Source organism: Hydra viridissima, unplaced genomic scaffold (assembly GCF_058129835.1).
Source record: "Hydra viridissima isolate aposymbiotic clone 2 unplaced genomic scaffold, HvirCarnegie_v1 scaffold_3, whole genome shotgun sequence".
Taxonomy (NCBI): Eukaryota; Metazoa; Cnidaria; class Hydrozoa; order Anthoathecata; family Hydridae; genus Hydra; species Hydra viridissima.
In genome coordinates this window covers 2179092-2198151 of record NW_028324302.1, presented here as the reverse complement: position 1 = coordinate 2198151, position 19060 = coordinate 2179092, and the positions used below count along the sequence as shown (strand labels likewise).

The 19060-nt window shown below is 28.8% G+C and overlaps 1 protein-coding gene across 4 annotated transcripts in view; it reads left to right on the top strand.

Moving 5' to 3' along the window:
- LOC145180696 (uncharacterized) overlaps positions 1–19060 on the top strand; it is a 56545-nt gene that overhangs the window by 33151 nt on the left and 4334 nt on the right. For 3 of the 4 annotated variants that reach the window (XM_090082662.1, XM_090082661.1, XM_090082663.1), the window contains 28 exons: positions 938–1060; positions 1309–1455; positions 1816–1956; positions 2342–2677; positions 2868–3072; positions 3287–4444; positions 4730–4813; positions 4916–5158; positions 5822–6122; positions 6660–6887; positions 6961–7086; positions 7322–7487; positions 7637–7701; positions 8731–9003; positions 9188–9943; positions 10726–10944; positions 11046–11166; positions 11738–11900; positions 12047–12413; positions 12524–12686; positions 12905–13134; positions 13547–13652; positions 14679–14992; positions 15428–15602; positions 15727–16365; positions 16786–17064; positions 17205–17474; positions 17552–17767. In XM_090082662.1, the coding sequence (XP_089938788.1) occupies positions 938–1060; positions 1309–1455; positions 1816–1956; positions 2342–2677; positions 2868–3072; positions 3287–4444; positions 4730–4813; positions 4916–5158; positions 5822–6122; positions 6660–6887; positions 6961–7086; positions 7322–7487; positions 7637–7701; positions 8731–9003; positions 9188–9943; positions 10726–10944; positions 11046–11166; positions 11738–11900; positions 12047–12413; positions 12524–12686; positions 12905–13134; positions 13547–13652; positions 14679–14992; positions 15428–15602; positions 15727–16365; positions 16786–17064; positions 17205–17474; positions 17552–17767 (7614 nt within the window). The remainder of the gene's footprint in view (positions 1–937; positions 1061–1308; positions 1456–1815; positions 1957–2341; positions 2678–2867; positions 3073–3286; positions 4445–4729; positions 4814–4915; positions 5159–5821; positions 6123–6659; positions 6888–6960; positions 7087–7321; positions 7488–7636; positions 7702–8730; positions 9004–9187; positions 9944–10725; positions 10945–11045; positions 11167–11737; positions 11901–12046; positions 12414–12523; positions 12687–12904; positions 13135–13546; positions 13653–14678; positions 14993–15427; positions 15603–15726; positions 16366–16785; positions 17065–17204; positions 17475–17551; positions 17768–19060) is intronic. The other variant, XR_016451011.1, reaches the window with a different exon arrangement.

The window sequence follows — 19060 nt, the reverse complement described above, 5'->3', positions numbered from 1 at the left end:
GGAATTAAGTCATTATCAAGACAAGCATCTAATATTTGTAGAGCAACAATCAAACTGCACTGTTAATGATTTGTCACTAAACATCACATCCTTCCTTTATTCATTTAACCAGTCTTGTGTATCTGAAAGAAAAAAAAAATATTGTCTAAAATATTTTTTTGAGAAAGGTAAGGTTTTTTTGCAGGAGCATGGCTCCTTAAATAGAACTGTTTGCACAAATGTCTTTGAAGAGTAACAATATTTGGTGCAACACGAGTGGGAAGTGCCTCAGATTAAATTTCAGAAGCACTGGCAAACAGATATGCTTTTGCATAAGGGTGAATCCAATTAACCTTTGGAGTTGTCACCTTTTGCTTTCCAGTTTGGGGTTTGCTAATAAAATTTCCAGTTTCATGATATTGTTTCAATGTTTTTACAATGCAGCAATGTGTTACATTAAAATATGCAGCAATAGCAGTCACTATGAACTTTTGTTCATGAAGAATACCAATCTGAGCATTGTATTCTGTTGTTAATCTGTTAGTTTTTCCTATGATTAGTATTTGAATGTTTTGCCAAAATAACAAAAAACTATGATTGTAAAGTAATTTAGTGGCTGAAGGTTTTAATTGTGGATGCATACAATAATACTACTTAAAGTTATGTATCTAAAAAAATATTTTTTAATAAATTTTTTAAATTTTCTGCAAATTCTTAAAATGTTTCAAACATTTGATTGGGGCTGTATAATTTGTTTGGTCATTTGAGGAAATGTTGGTACAAAAAAGTATACATTTTGAAGGAATCTTCTTTTAAGTCAAGAGCTATAATGTTTTAGGTGACTTCTATAACAATTTCTTTTAAAAATAGTTGAACAATATCAAATATTATCTATTTTTTCAAATACCTCTACATATCTTTATTTAGAGATTTGTGCAAGATTTTTTTTCTATTATAGATGTTAATGAATGCATTGATCATTGCAAAGTTGATAATGCTTTATGCAATAACACGAATGGATCATATGAGTGTGTGTGTACTAATGGTTTCTTTTTTAACTACTCATCGGACCAGTGTGAAGGTTTGAAAATTCTTTATACTTCATTTGTAAAAAAGCTTGGCTAAAAAAGTTGCAAATTATGTAGTTTATTAAAAAAATTATCGACAACTTTTCAGTATTTTAAATTTATTATATTTTTATGATTTTTCCTCATTCCTGGTTTTTCTAAATAAACTTTATTTCATAATTCATTCCATAAATCTATTTTAAAAAGTCATTCATAAAAGTATTTTTAACAAAATTCTTTTATGAATGACTTTTTAAAATAGATTTATGGAATGAATGGACTGCTTGGTCTGATTGCAATTCAACATGTGGAAATGGATTTGCAACAAGAAGAAGGAGGTGCAAACTAGTTGATTTTCTATGCATTGGTAATGACTTTGATGTTACAGCTTGTTACTCAATGTGCAATAGTAAGTTTATAATTTTTTTAAGCTAAATTTTATTTTATCACAATATTTGTATGCATAGAAAATGTCAGCCATGTTTAAGTGTAGGCTGTCTTATTCTGATTTAAACATCATATTTTCAGCTATTCTACTTTGTACTCTGCTTAAGAAACCATTTCTAGTGCTATAAATAAATTTATTTAAAATGATTTTTTCTTTTATGTTTCATCCTAAAATTTTAAAATACTTTTATTTATCAATTTTTGTTTTAAAACAATTTTTTATACATCAAACATATTTAGTTAAAATACTATATTTATTATACTTACTATATTTAGCAAATTTTATTTTAAAAGTAAATAAAGTAAAAAAAATTTTTGACAGACATCTGGGGTAGCTGGTCAGGTTGTGATTATTCCTGTGGTAATGGATTAAAGAGAAGAACAAAATTATGCTACAACTCCAGTTTACCACTTCAATGTGTGGGCAATGATACAGAGGTTGAAGGTTGTAACACATGTACAGGTTAGTAAACTTGTAGTTGTTTTGATCTTTGTTTTGGTTCTTGATAAACATGAAGGAGAAAATCTTTACTATGAAATTTGAAACTGAAAAAACAGTAGCAAATTAGCTTCAGTTATGTCAAACTCAAATTTATCAGTGGCATAACTTGTTTCCTAATTGTATATGTTGTAAATTTCCTGATTGAAATTTCAAAACAAAATTCAGATATTTTCCCTCCTGTATACAATTTTTTTCATGTCTTTTCATGTCAAGTCCCATAAACAAAATATGAAACTTTTTGCAAAAATTATTTTTTTCTTATTTGTAAATATTGGTAAGAAAAGTTTTGTTAAACATTGCTTGTTTCTGCAAGAAAAAGTAATGTTGGAGTAAAATGCTCTTTTAGCAAGCTACTCATATGGATCAAATGGAATAATGTATAAATTTTACAACAACCCTTTGACTTGGAATAATGCAAAGTTGGAATGTGAAAAGGATGGGACCAGGTTAGCTATCAGTACAGAAGGTGATTTGTGTAACTTTTGGAATGCTTGTTTCCTTGAAACATTCTGGATTGGGGGAAGCAAAACAAATCAAGAAGATAAGTGGATATGGTTGGATGGAAGAAATGTTTCATCGTGGTTTCTGGATAAACCTGAAAGTGTAGGTTGTTTGGCAGCTAAGCAAGGCCAATTGAACAGTTCTAATTGCAACTCTACTTTTAAGTTTATGTGTCAAGGAAGTGAGTTTCCTAATTTTTTTTTAAGCAAGTGAAAATCAAAATCTTTTATGAAAACTTGTTTTAGACAAATGTTTGAGTATTTTATGCTTTTTTTTTTTTAAAAAAAAACAAATTTAGCTGTCATACTTTTTCATACTTTTGGGTTTAATCATTTTTGGGATGAGTTTTAGAAAACTCTTTGGTTTTCTAGGCATGGTCGATTTCTCTCAAATAATGGAGCACAGTCTGTTTGTTGGAAAAAACATTCTTCAAAATGAATCTTTTGATGCCATTATTAAAGTAAGGAATGCTTTCTTTGTGAATTTGTTGATTGATTTTGGTGAAGGAAAAGCACAAGTGTTCAAAACAATATCAGGTTTTCCAAATGCTTCAGGGAATTACTCTGTTTCTTACAGGTATAAAGAAGATTCGTCTCAGTTTTTCATTTATACAAATAAAATTTCTTTTCTTTTGATTCTTGTTCCTCATCAACTTTATTTAGTTTTGCTTTTTTTTTTTTGCTTTTTGAGCAATTTTTGTTAAGTCATTCTCTAAATTTTTTATTTGCTCAGAAATTTTACTTTTTTACTCTTAATTTTCTTACCCTGAATTCAAAAGTCTATTTTTCAGATACGCCAAATGTGGGAAGTATCAAATAAATGTCAGGTTTAGAAACCTTGTCACAGGAAAGTTGTTTATGACACCTGTTTCCTCTAGTAGTACCAATGTGACTGTTTTCTGCACTTTATCAGAGATAAGTATTGCCAGTAATTCCTTGATGTCATTAGATCAGGTATTGGTGATATCTGCTGGCACTGAAATCAAGTTGGGCATTAGTCAGCATTCTGGATCCTTTGTCATTTATGCTATATATTGGGGAGATGGTTTAAATAATACTTTTGACCAATCAAAGGAATTAATTTTGATACCATTTTTTGCATCACATGTATACAGAAATGAGGGAAACTTCTCAATTTTAATTACAGCAAAAAATGAAGTAGAGTTTACAAACAAAACATTGCTTGTACAAGTAAAGAGTTGTTCTTTTCCAGAGATAAACTTTTATTATGGAAGCAAAATGAACCCGGTAACTTTTTTTAATAACATGGATAAAGAGTTTATTGCTACAATTGATGAAAATGAAAACTTATGCAAAAAAGAAAATGCAAGTGTTTATTGGGTGCTAACAGTAGGTAATAATGCTACAAATACCACAGGAGTTTTGAAAAACCAAAAAACTTCATTTGTTGTCAAAAAAGAAACATTAAAAGTGGGTTTCTATACTCTCACTTTGCTATTTTATTATGGCAGCATCTCTTCTGTGTCTGTTGCTTACTTCAACATAATTCAAGCCCCATTTGTTATTGAAATTGAAAGTGGTGACTTTCGCACAGTTGCATATAAAAGAAAAGTTGGGAGTGAAAGATTTCATCAAAATATCACAATCAATGCAATATTCTACAATGAAAGTCCTATTCTGTCACAAGAGATCTCATTTAAATGGAGATGTAAACTTGCAAGCAACATATCAGCTGCTTTAAACATTTTGAACGTTTTAAAAGAAGCCATCTCAAAATATAACTCGACTACCTGTTTTAATGATTCATGGGTTGAGTTATTTGGTTCTAATGGCTCAGTACTTTTCTTTAATACTGAGATGTTCTTTGAAGGTCTTAGTTACCAGTTTGAAGTTTTTGGAATGAGAAAAGTAGGAGACAATTTTCAACCATCTTCATTTGTCCAGGAGATATATTTTAGTGATGCAGAAGTTCCAAATGTAAAGCTAAAGTAAGTCACATTCAAAGTTTGTATAAGTAAATTGAGGAGGTTAAATGGTTTTATATTTGTATTATATCTGTATATACTTAAATCCAAATCTTTTAAGCTTTTGTATTTTTAGGCTAATACTAAATCTACTAATGAATGTTTTTTTGTTCACTGTAAATAACTTAACAACCAGTGTGCAATAAACTTTTACTGTGCAACTAAATATAGTTTCAAGACTCATGTTGATACTTCAATAAAATTTGTTTTTTCTTTTTAATAAATTATTCTCTGGTTTTGTCTTTCAAGATGCTTAGCAAACTGTGATAAGAAGTTAAACCTGAAAGAAAGGACCATTTTGTCTTACAGTTGTATGGATTGTTTAAATCATGGGTTAGTCTATTCATTTGTTCTATTTTTTTTGGTACATAATTAATTTTGTAATTGAATTTTTTTTTAAAACTGTATTTTTTTTTTGCTCATTAAATGTTACAGTGTGATAGCTGAGTGGGATGTTAAAGATGATACTGATAAGTTTCCTGATGAGTTAGTTCAAAAAGATTCAACTTCAACTGGCTTCTCAAGCACCAACTTAGTTGTTAATGTAGATATTTTGCTGGAATCAAAAAATTACACATTTATTTTAAGAATTGGGTATCAAGGCTCATCATTTAAAGCGCTCTTTAAAGTGAGAAGGTTAACTTCTTCCCTACCAACTCCAGGATTTTGCAGCATCAGGTATAATTACATATTAACTAATCAAAGAAAGTTCTTAATATTTAAGGTATAAGCTTTAACAAAGATTTTGAAAACTAAAGCTGTTTTATGATATCAGAAGTTTTTTTTTTCACAAATTGCTAAAAATGTCTTATAAAAGGAAAACAAGATATGTTAGCGCTTTTATTATTTCATATAAGTTTTTTTTTATTAAATTCCACTTTTTGTTTTTATTTTTTTCATGCATAGACTATAAAATATTAGTTACAAAATAAAATAATACTTATTGATGTTTTTTTGTTTTCTATTCTCTTCTTATTTTTTGTTATTTTTTTATTTTATTTGGTATCCAGAAAAAAACAAAGAAATAAAAATACATATAATTTTGGTGATTTACAGTAAAAAAAATAATTTTAAAATTTTGCTAGTGAAAAGCTTTTGTCAAATACTTCTTACATTAAGTTTCCTCGTTCTTTTTCTTAAATATAAAATTTGAAACTTGCTTCACTTGTATAAAACTATAAAAGATTTCAGTGAGTTGGAGAAGGTGTCACAACAAATAAAACTAATTAATTTCAACTTTAAGACCAGCCTCAACCAACTTTAACAAACTTGGACTTTAAATGAATTTGATTCAGAATATAACATTTATATGGTTTTTTAAAATTTTTATTGTGTTTCCAGCCCTCAAAAAGGATATTCGGTTATAACAAAGTTTAAACTTGTTTGCCAAGAATGGACTGATGCTGACAGTGTTTTGAACTATTATTTTTACTATGACAATGGTAGCATTCAGAAGATGAACTTAAACTCAACCACTCACAGTTCCTACCCTATTCTAAATGCTAAGACTGCTGACCAAGCCAGTTTAATGAATTTCAGATTGGGTCCTGGTGATAAGAATAACAACTACACAGTTACCATTTATGTTTTAGTTAGTGGGATTTATAAAGCTTACAGAAAATACAAAAATCTTTTTGTTCAGGCACGTTGCTTTTATTTTCTTTTTTTTTTTAATAAATATTTCTTATACATAGATTAGTATAAATGCTTTGGATAGAAAAGGTTGTTCTAAGTGTGTATTCAAAAGCAAAATGTTTGTTTTATTGGTTTGTATGATTTTAGTGTAACATAAATTTGTTCTACACATTTCAATATTTACAACATAAGTCAAATATCTTCAGGTAGTTGCTTTGTATAAACTTAGGTGACAAGTGCTGAGGTTTACTTGTTTAATAATAGCAGAAATGTTTCATTTGAAAACAACCCAGAATTTTTTTTAACTTCAAAAATTAATTTTCTCAAGCAGCCTTAAAAAAGCTTTTGTCTTCAATCAAACTAAAGTTCTCTCCAAAACAAAAATTAGATCTCCTAATCTGCAGCTTTTTGTAAACATGGTTAAAAGAAGTGATGAAGAATGCTTCCTCCCTCCATTTTTTCCATGCTTAACTGCCCTTTGCTTAAAAATTATTTGTATTATGTATAACTTAATTATAAAATTTAATTTTTCGTTGTTATTAAGGTACTTCCCTTTAATCAAATAAGTATTAAAGACATAATCACAGATATTGATATGAATGACTCACAAGACCTGTCAAATGTCCTTCAATCAATAAGTGCTGGTGTCAATGAAGATTTGAAGATATTAGAGAGTATGTTTGACAAAGTTGTTGATAATGCCACTGGAATTGAAGTGTCATATGGAGAGATAAATCAGATAGTTGAAAATAAACTTGTTCAATTACAAACTGTAAGACATAGTATTTCAAAATGATTTCTGATGTAGTTTTTTATTATTTATTTACAAGAGTTTTTTATTTAAGGTTTTCACTGATATAATTGGACTACTTTTGAAGGCCCCTTTAAATGATATGAACGATTTTAAAGTTATTGGTGATGCATTAGCAATAACTTCTCAAAACTTTGGTCAACTTCTTTTCCAGGATCAGGTATAAACATTCTTTGATACTATACAGATATATTTTGTAAAAATTTTATAAAATCTGAATTTTTTAAAACAAGTTTTCACGTATAAGACAAGAAACTGATAACCAGTTGTGGAAGCTTTTTTGGTGGTAGATATTGTTGGCATTTTTGTAATTATGTGTGGAAATTTTCAAAGTTTCTAGTAATTGTTAATACCAATTCCTGCTAATTATGGCAATATTTTGTAATAATTTTTAGCAAAGCGCTGGTGATATCATTGTTAACTTGGCTAGATTGCTGACTAACGAAAATTTAAAATCTCTTGGTCCTGATGCATTTGATATAAACACTCAATCTTTTATTTTATCTGTATCAAACTTATTTAAAGCTGACTCTCAGTTGGTGAAGTTTTCTATGTCAGATGGTTAGTACCTTTTACAAGATTTTTATTAAGTAGCTATAAGTTGCTTAATTATAAAAGAAAATGCAGCAGCTTTGTAAAGCAGTTAAAGTTATGAAATATTTTCAACTTGTGGTTTATTACAGTAGCTTCAGCAAATCTAGCACTTTTAGATTCTGCACCTAGTCCATTTGAAGTTATCATATCAAAGTTGAGAAACAGAAATAGAACTTACCAGGTGACTAAGCGCTCTGCATTATTCTTTGTGAATATTTTTTTGATACTTTTCTTTTATTGTGGGACTTTTTGATTAATACTATAAGATGTTGTTTAGTAGATTAAATATTATAGTTGTTAGTATTATTACTTTACATTTTGTGCATTGTTTTCTTTTTAATAAATCAATCCAAAAAACTTTTTTAAATCCAGGTCACACAGCTCCTTCAACTATATGGTTATATTTTTGAAAGCCACTGTATATATTTCAATGAACTGAAATTCAAAAACTCTTAAAACTTTAGATAGTGAATTATTATCTTAGCCCTCTGGAGGAAACTTTTTCATATCAAACAAATCAGTTGCTTGATCTGCTTGATCTAATTTAACAGGATGTCTAATAGGTGTTAATTCTGCAGCTTTTGATTGCAGTACTAAACAGAATAGTATCCCAAAAATATATGATACTTTTACTACATTGATGAAAAAGAAAACAAAAAACAAAGAGCACTTGAATAATCTTACCCCAAAAAACTTTTCATATTGTCTCTCTCTTTTGATATAAAAAAGAAAGACTATATGGTTTTACTAATGGGTTAGGCTCATGCCTTACCCATTAGTAAAACAGATAATGCGTTTATTATGCTGACTAAATCTTGAAAGTTGTCATTATGAACAGGCAATAAACTGCATTTTTAAGTTGAAATTTAAAAATTTTTGATTTGGATTCAAAGTTGTTTGGAGTTTAAGAAAATTAGATGTTTCAAAGTTTTTGTTGACTTATTCTGAAGTTATTTATATATATTTATATATATTTATATTTATGATATGATTTATTGAAATGTTATTTATGATATGAGTTTCTGTTTCTAATCTTTTCTTAAATTATTTCAATTACTTTTTGTGATAATATTTATTTTTTTTAAGTTTCTAAGTAAATATTAAAGTTACCTAAAGTAATTTAAATATTTACTTAGAAACTTAAAAAAATGAGTTTTAAAGGAGAAATGAAAAATAAGAAAAAAGAAATTCTTACTTGAGTATCTTTTAGGCTAGAAAAAGTGCTGATTTAGTGTCAAAACTTATGAGATCTTTGGATGACTATTTCTATGCTATGCAGAGTTATAAAGTTCCCAGTGAAAAAGCTTCTTTTGGTGACACACCTTCTTTTTCTTTTACTCTTAAAAAAGAATTTGGGAGTGATTTAAGTGATATGTATGTTGGTTCATCCCCAAATGGTAGTGATGAAGAATATGGTTTCATATTTCCAACTCTAACTAATTTCTTTAATGAGTCATTTCAAAATGAAATAATCTTGTTGAATGTAAGTAAATACTTATTAACAAAGTAAGTTTCTGTTTTAAAATGAAATGAAATAAATTTAAAAAAAAATTACATATTCATATATTAAATTTAAAGCAAAAAATTAATTAAAATAATTAATATAAAAGCAAAAGCAAAAGTAAATGAACCTTGAAAGCGCTTTAAATGGTTTATGCCTAATTTAGAACTTAAGAATGAAGGACCAACCATATACATGGGATTTACAGCGAGCTGGTAATATCTTATCTGAATCTCAAATTCTCTCTTTGACAAACACAAACGGAACATCCATTGAGCTAAAGAATATTCCAAAACCCATTCACATTTCAATTAGAAATATACCTGAAAAAGTTTTAGGGCGAAATATATCATTACAAGCTCCTTTTGAACTGAAAGTTAAATCTCTTGAACTACCATCAAAAAACTGCAAGATGTTGTTAGGGTTTACACCGCTAAATGATCCAAACAATGAAACCACCCTTAAAGTTTTAATTCAATACGGAAAAGTCCCAACTAAGAATGACTATGATATTGAACTACAAATTTCAAACAAAGATGGAACTTTGGTTAAAAAAAGCAATGCTCCTCCCATATTTGATGCGAATGAAAATGGTTACAATAGCACAACAAGTGTTTTATCTTCTCAAAAACCTCCTGTAACTTTGACTTTTCAACGAAATCAAAAGGCTCAACTTTTGACCAATGGTTCAATACTATTATGGGACTTTGTTAACTCAACATATGGCTTCAGCAAGGAAAAAGCTCTTTATTTATCATATCTTTATGAAGGACCAAATCCTCCTCTACAAGTTAAATCAAGTCTCTATACATTTGATGAGGAAGAACATAGTGGAACCTTTGACTATGAGATGAAATCATACTGTGTTGAATGTAACTATTGGAATGAGTTGAAAAGTAGTTGGATGTCAGATGGATGTGAGGTATCACTGATTTCTTATTGATGTTTTAGTTTATTAAAAGTTGAAGAGTTTTTACTTAAAGATTGTTTTAACGTTTCAGCATTGTTAAAGTTAATTTTGTTGTTTTTGTACTTTTAATTTTCTATTTCACACTTTTATTAATGCATTTCTAATATCTAACTGATATTAGTATGAATATAATTCTGTGTTTGCCTTCTTTTTCTTTTTATGAATTGTTTATGAAAATGGTTGCTCAATTAGACTCATGATTTTTGAAAATTTCAAATGATGCAAGATGCAAACATTGTGACTCAACACAGTTTTTTTATATCATAAAATAATACTGTATTCCATGTAATCTACCATAACTGCGATCAAATAAACGAAAATAGGAATAAAAAAAATAATAAAATGTTGTAAAATAAACAAAATAATACAAAATAATAATAAAAAGCAGTCTTAAGTCTTCTTAGGATTATTTAGTTGTATGTTGATTTTCAAAAAGCTTCATATATGATAACTAATCAATGAATTAAGCTTTCTGTTACAACTAAAATATCAGTTATAACCTGAATTTTAATAAATTATTGTTTGAACGTTTCATGAACAAAATGTTCCATCAAGTTGTATTCCATCAATGAAGCATTTTATAAACGATGGTAACGTTGATGGTTTTTTTTATAAAAAAATTTCAATATTCAAGCCACAAATTACAGACCAATCATTTTTTTAATTTGATGTTTTCATGTAATTTGTGCATTATTTTCTAACTTTTTTTGTGCTCATTCTTTAACTTAATTTAGCTTGATCTGAACTCAACAAATTTCGTAGTAACTAAATGTAAATGCTCTCATTTGACTGCATTTGGAGGATTCTATGTGGCACCCAATGTTCTTCCTGCACCCTCCTGGGAGTTATTAAAAGAGGGATATGTTCTCCTAATTGTTGTTTTATTTATTCTCTTGGTTTGGGTACTTGGTTTATTTATCATGAGACGGTTTGATATCAGTGATTCTACGAAGGCAAGTGTAAAAAACATAAATGCTTTTTTTTAAAACATCTTCAATTTTTTAGATGTAAACTTTCAAGTTATTTGTTTGTTAACGCTATCTTCTTATTATAGTTTGGTGTGTGTGCACTCTTGGATAACCACCCGGAAGACCATTATATGTATGAAGTCACTGTTAACACCGGAACTCGAAGGAATGCTGGAACAATGTCAAATATTTTCTTTATCTTAACAGGTGGACAACTTTTGGATTCTTTTACTTTTTAACATCGATTGTTGAAATGCTGGTTATTTATGTTTGTTATTCGTAGATTGTTTTCCAGTAATCTTTACAAAGTTTTTTCTTGTAATTTTTAAGTTTTAATTGGTAATCCTGTGCAACTTTCAGAACCTTTAATCAAATATACTTTTTAATTTTTAAAAGATAATTTTATAATTTGATGTCATACCTACCTATTTTCTAAAATGATTATTTAATTCCTTAATTGTTATTAATAAAGATTTCATCATTAAATTATTGCTGCTGACTTTTGATTAAAGTTGACACTTTAGTTGTCATGATGCTTTATTACTTAAATACATTATTATCAAATATATACATCATTATTATTTACATACATCGTTTTATTCATATTTATTATCTATATAAGTCATTTTTATTTATATACATTAGTATCATTTACATACATTATTACTAATTATATACACTATAAATAACTGTAAATTTCATTATTAAAATAAATTGTCATCATTTTGTTTTTCTATTTGTAAAATCAAGGTGCAAAATACAATTTGTTTTGTTTAAGGTGAATTATGCGAGTCGGGAGTGCGACGCTTAAAAGACGGAGAAAGAAAATGTTTCCAGCGTTCAAGCACTGATTTCTTTATAATGACAACAAACAGTTGCCTGGGTGACTTAAATTACATTCGTATTTGGCATGACAATAAAGGCGGAGGATGGTATCTAAGGTTAAATAATAATTTAATTTAAATTAATATTCATTTGTCAGATTCGTAAAGGTTTTTATTGGAGTTATTCAATTCAAACTCTCATTTGAAGAAGGATTTGATTAAAATTTTTTAATTTTTTTTTATGCGGAAACAACTTTGTTTAGGAGTATTGTCGTTACTGATCTCCAAACAGATAAAAGTTTTCACTTTATTGCTAATCGTTGGATTGCCGCAGACAAAGGTGATTGTTCAGTTGATTGCTGCATACCGGCGTCTGGATCAGATGACATAACTGAGTTTAGTTATATTTTTTCACAAAAGACGAAACATGATTTATCTGATAGTCACATATGGTTTTCAATTTATGCTCGCCCCCCTAGAAGCTATTTTACTCGATGTCAGAGATATTCTGTCGCTATATGTTTACTGATGATGGGAATGACAGCGAGTTGTATGTATTACAAAAGTATACCGCCAGCCACTCCGGCAACTGAAAATAAAGTTGCTGGATACACTTTCACATGGCAGCAGGTAAAAAGTAGCATATTTACTTCTATATGCAGTTTTAAGGTGAGTCAACTCATCTCGTCCCAGTGTCCTAACGTGTTGATCCATTTAAATCTATTTTCTTTTTCTTTTAGCTATATGTGGGTTTCGTTAGTGCTTGCATTACTTTTCCAGCTAACTTGATCCTCGCTGGTCTCTTTCGAATTATAAAACCCGAGAGAAAGTTGAAATATAGACAGCTATTTGGGAAGAGCAAATTTCAGTTCTTACTTTTGCATGGGTTTCGAAAGAGAAAACGTAAATTATTATAAGTTTCTTCAATTGTAAAGAAATTTGCTGGGTTTTAAAAAGTTAAATCTTTTTATTTCTTTAAAAAAAATAGTTGTTGTGTAAAATTTGATTAAGACGTTACAAATGTTGTTTATAAGAGCGCTGTTACAAAGCTTCAACCGACCCTGTTTTATGATCGTTGGATGGCATTATATTTTGTCTTGATTTGTTTCGCATTTGTTTAGTTTCAAGAAGAAGAGACGTAAGCGTTTATGAAAAAGTAAGTAGCAGAAACACACCAGAAAAGCAACACACGAAGAGTGATTCTTTCTCCCTTCCAAGTGGTTTTTTATATATTACTTGGTTTATTTGTATTTCAATGATTTTGGGTGGCGGGTATGTTGTTTTGTCATATGGAATGAAGTTTGGGAACAAAACGTCCTTGGATTGGTTAGCCAGCATCTCTGTATCAGTTGTAAGTTGAGGGTTATGTTCTTGAGTTTTTTTGCATTTCCATTGAATGAGATATAGAGAATTAATTTTTTTTAAAATTTCATTGCGAAAGACAACACATCTTTCTTTTTAAATGTTTAAAAAAAAAAAAGAAAAAAAGATAAATCTATTCTACTACTCGTAAATGATTTAAACCATGCATACTTCGAACTTTGCAAAAAAATAAATTTCCAAATATTTCTACATCACCTATTAATTTTAGAGAAATTCAAACCATTATAACAGTTTTTTTTTCTCCCTGAAACCTATAAAGATTTCCATGTCACTTCAGCTTCAGGATTGAAATAATATTTCGTTTAGTTCAGCTTCACGATAGATTTTTGATGGTTGCGGTTGTGATACCGCATATTTCTTTTATTTTATTGTGTTCTTAGGTACTTGATGCATTAATATTTCAACCAGTTAAAATTCTTCTTACGGCGTTGTTCGTTGCGCTAGTCAAAAAAACAGTCGAAGAGAAATATTTAATTGATATGCACTGTAAGACTATTAACTTATTTTCAAATATTTTTCAACAATAATATAGTAATAATCATTTGTTTAGAATGTTTTTGTTATTGTAATGTAAGCTTAAAAAAAATCAATTTGTAAAATAAATTTGGTTAGTTAATTTCTACATATTAATTGATAGCTATAATATTACCAGTTAAAATTTAAAAAAATATTTTCGTTGCTTAATGTAGACATTACTAGCCACATTGTAACTAAATTTATATTAAAAAAATCTTTTACTCATAGAGAAGATCCACCTTGACATTAGATGACATTAAGTTACAGATTTTTGGTTTATTTTACATCATTACGTTATTTTATGTTACTTTATCATGTTATTCATATTTTTATCATGTTACGTTATTTTATGATACTATATTACGTTATTACGTTATTTTATTTATTTTACGCAGCAGATTACATAACGTTACAGATTTTTGGATTGCGTTCTATTAATCATTGCATTGTTTGCTATGATATCCTATTCGATTTTTCTTGTAGCATGTTCCAGAGGGTTTGAGTTGAAGATAGCTGCTTTATAGAACTTTCTATCAAGTTCTTCCCACTGTAACTAAATGGGTTTATGTTCGGGGGACTGGGGGTGGCCATTGCATTAATTCTAAAGTTTGATTTCGTTCAAAGTGTTCCTTATGATTTTTAACGATCTTAAAAGTATGTTTCAATAAAGATTGATGTAGATACTACATCCAAAAGATTACTATTTTTTAATCATATTCTTGTTTTAAATAAAAATTTACAACTTTTCCGTCGGTAGTCTATGTGTTATCAGTTTTAAATTTTAATCGTTTCAAAATTATTTTTGTTAAAAACTTGTATTTTTATTACAATATTAAATATTTATAATTAAAAGAGTCTGATCAAATTCGCTATGGTTTTTATTTATGTTCTCAAATTTAGAAAAATGTTGGACTTGGGGTTGTCTTTTGTTAGGGAGAGAATTCTCAAGATACAATTAAAACTTTCCTATAAAGATTTTAAATTTTCTTTTCGAAGGTAAGGAGCTGGCGTTTGATGAAAAATGGCTTAACAAACAGAAGCACGACGTGAAGATCTTTGATATGGAAGACGTTGATGTAAAACCCCTCGACGCTTTCACCTTGAGTAAAATGAAAGAAGTATCCTTAAACAAAAAAAAAATGTATGAAATTACAAATGAGTTGCTGTTGTATATTATCTTTGCAATCTTGGTCTTTTATATTGGTTATTTATCGCAAGAAAGTACGGTGTATTACCAAACGCGTGATGTAATTGATCTTTTCAAATTTCAATCAACCAATGTAATAAACGAATCTATAAATTTTAGCCAAGTAAGTTTTTGGTGAAAACTTTTTTCTTTGTTCTGTTGTATCTTCAATATTTGATCCGGGGATGTTTTCCATTTTTCAGAAAATGCTCCGGGTTTTTTTATTATTTCCCTTTAATTTTTATGGTGAGTAAACTACTTTGTAGATTTATTCTGTGAAATCTTTCTTCTTTTTTTTCTTTTTATAAAAACGATTAAAAAAATAATTGAAATAAATGAGTTAAAGAAATGCAAGAAAAATAACGATAATAAAAAAAATTATTCAAAGATTCATATAAATAAAAGAAACGGAAGTTTCAATATTCATGGCAGAGTATAAATCTACCTTTAAAATACCTAAAATTATTGGTTTTGCATCATCCATTTATTTGTTAGATCTAATTAATCCGTTAATATAACATGCAAATTTGTACTTTTTAAAATATTCTTTTAACTGCAGCTTCAATCTGCTTGCGATTTCTGGAATTGGCTTGAAATGTTCTTTCTTCCTCAAGTCTTCCCAGAACCTTGGTCTAACAATCGAATAATGGATTTTCCTGGAAGATTGTTTTTAAGTGATCTTGTGTCAAAAATTGTTAACGGAGTAAGAATTCGGCAGATTCGTGTACAACCACGTTCGTTTTTTTTAGTTTTTTTTTTCTTTTTTTTTTTTTGCATTAAAAATATTAGTAATAAAAATACTTTATCATGAATAATGAAGTTTCTTAAAAAAACTAATACTTTATTTTTCACCATTAGATTCTTGCCAAAAAGCTGAAGATGTTAAAAAAATATTTACTTATGATTGTTTATCTGCTTACAAATCATCTCTGGAGGAGACTCGTGATTTCAATTTTAGTTGGTCTGACCCTAAAAAGTACAGTACTCAAATGAATTCTTACACCATGCCTTGGCGGTACCAAACCTCTGAAAACCTTGATAGCTATCCACTACCTGCGACGCTAGAAACCTATTATGGAGGAGGGTACGTAATTGAAATTTTCCCAAAATGGAAAAACAAGAATATTATCGATCTGTTAAAACAAAAAAAGTGGATTGATCGCCAAACACGAGCTGTAATCGTAGAGTTTGCTCTGTTTAATGCCGCTACAAATCATTTTAACATGGTAACTATTGTGTTTGAGTTTCCTCCTTCAGGTGGGATGATACCTTATTTCAACGTTGAGACAATGAGGTTGTATACGTCTACAGCAGGAAATGAGGTAGCTAACATAGGATCACAAGTGTTATTTATTTTATTGATGATCCTTTTCTCCGTCCGTGAATGCAGAGTTATTTATAGAAGTGGTAGGGAATATTGCAAGGAATTCTGGAATCTTGTTGAAATTGGACTAATTTTTTGTTCCATTCTAGAAGTGTTTTTCTATTTTTATAGAGGTAATAAAAGTTATTTGTGCACTTAAGAATATTGAATAACAACTTTCCTCATAAAGCGATAGTTGATATCAAATTGGTGTCAACTAGTTTTTGTTGTGCAAGCTGTTAAGAAAGGTTGCGTGTAGTTTAAAAGTAATAAGATAAATTATACTCAAAAAAAGATTTATTTTTTACTTTTAAATGTACGGTTATTAAAAAATTGGTAAATTTTTTTACCTAACTAAAGTTCGATACGTTCCTAGCACAAATCTTGAGAGTAGATTTAAAATTGCTGAGGTACGCATGGGCAGAGAAACAGCGCTCACCCTTTCTGACATCCTTTTTAACCCAAAATGAATATCATCTTTAGTATTAATGATGATATTTGATTTGTCACGTTGGAAATTTACGGACGCCTGTTTTTTTTTTTTTTTTTTTTAGGTCAACTTGCTAAAGATTTGTTAAGAAGATTACCAGAGAAGCAACCACAACGATTTATTAATTTTCAATTCGCATCGTACTGGGATTTAATTTACACCGACATTATTTCCCTGGTCGTTTTCTTTGTGACCATTAAGTTTATTAAACTACTTCGCTTCAATCGACGTGTTTCAATGCTGTCATCTACTCTTAAAATTTCGTGGTATCCTCTCTCTATGTTAGGGATAACATTTGTTCTTATTCTATGTCCGCTAATAATATGTTCAAATATTATATTTGGTTAGTAAGATTTTTGTTTTGTTCATAAAATATATCAAAGTATCAAAGCTTAAACAAGTATAAAGGGTTAAACAAGGTAAACGAGAATAAAAAGAGTTGTTTAAGCATAACAGCTTGGAATATCTTTCTTTTTTTTCCAGGCGTTTCATTAGATGGCTACAGAAATTTCTCTAGATCAATCGTCTCTGTTATTGGCTTGTTATTAGGAAAGTTCAGCTTTTATCAGTTTGAGAACGCCAATTCATTGCTTGGTCCTATGTTTTTTTTTGGTTTCAACATTTCAATGAACTGGATAATTATGAGCATGTTTATATCAATCTTGAATGACTCGTTTACTGTGGTACGCTCAAATATTGCTCTACAGAGTAACGAATACGATATTCTCGATTTTATAACTTCGCATTTCAAAGGTATTTCGTTTGAGTTGCATATTTTAATTATTTTTAGCCTTTGATATTATTACATGGCTCCTGTTACATCGATTTAGGCTGGTTTGGAATCCATAATAAGATTGAATCAACGAACCTTGATTGGGACAAAAAAAAGAAGAAAAGTTCAGTTGCTGAAAAACTTAATAAAAAAAAGGAAATTTCAACTAAAAGTCAGGTTTCTTCAGATGTCCCTGGTGGAATAAAGGTTTCTTCGGGTGTTCCTGGTGGAATAGTGAACGAAGAGGAAAGAATCCAGAAAGATAAGTTGTATGGTAAGTTGGATTTAAAAGAGGATTTTTCAAGCTATACTTTTTTTACCTTTCTTTATTTTTGTTTTCTTTCAAAAATTTTTTTTTAAATCGCAGCCATATATTGTTTTCATTCACGAAAACAAATATTACAGCTTACGAAAAAATTTTTTTTTGTAAACTCTAACTCAAAATGACACTTCTAACAAAAACTCAACAAAAATAAATAAAAAGGAATGAACGCGAAATGAAGTTGAAATATTCGTTTAAATACTCTGTCAATTTGGACTGAAAAATATATAAATATATTTCGTACGATTTTTAAGAGGCACAAGACTGCTACTGCTGTGCAAAGGAAAATACTTTTAAAACTCTCTATAAATTACTGGTAGTTCATTTCAGTGAATTAAATTTTCGCTAATTGAAATTTAATCTTCAGTTAATGCAAAAAAAAAAAAGGGATGCTAAAATCAGAAATATATTTAAATAGTGAAAATGCATTTAAAAAATAAAATATTACTGGTCAATTGCCTTATAATTTGATTTGGTACCAGTATATTTCGATTGAAAGAACATATTGTTTGTCAGATGTTTCACATCACACCTAATGGACCTTAACATGTAGGAGACAAATATATTTAAAAAAACACAGAAATTGAGTTACTGACTATACCAAAGAAAACTGAAATCTCAAAAGAAAATGAAAAAGATGATAATATTGCTGTTTTAATAAACAAAAGCTTTCTCAACTTTTGCTTCTTAACGTTTTTGTTATTTTAACACAAAAGTAATTTTTTTATTTCACATTTTTAGAGCGTGTATTAAGTTAAGCTATTTAATTTTACTATAAGGCATGAGTCAATAGTTGGTCTTGGGGAAATAAAAAATTTAGCTGCTTGTATAAAATGACGTAAACAATCAATGGACTGACCTCTGTAAATGAAATCATTTTATGGTCACGTGTTCCATAAAACGAAAATTCAATTATCAATTGCGCACTTAGTGTAACTCACGTGTGCGGTTTTTTGTTTCGCAGAAAGAAAATTTCGACATCAGATGGTTTAACTGATAATAATTCACCAATCAAATCAAGTTTCCAGAAATTAATATAGTCATTAAAGAGTATATCCTCTAACAATAAGTGATTCTTCCCGGGAAAAATTTTATTCCAATTTCTTTTTCAAAAGAAATTTTTTCCGGGATTCCGGGATTTTGATTTAAAGATTTATTACAGTTAAAAAAGCAGTTTTTAAATCTCTGGTGGATTTCAGTTTAGAAAACCTAATGTTGTCTGATGATGAACTTACTGTAATTGAA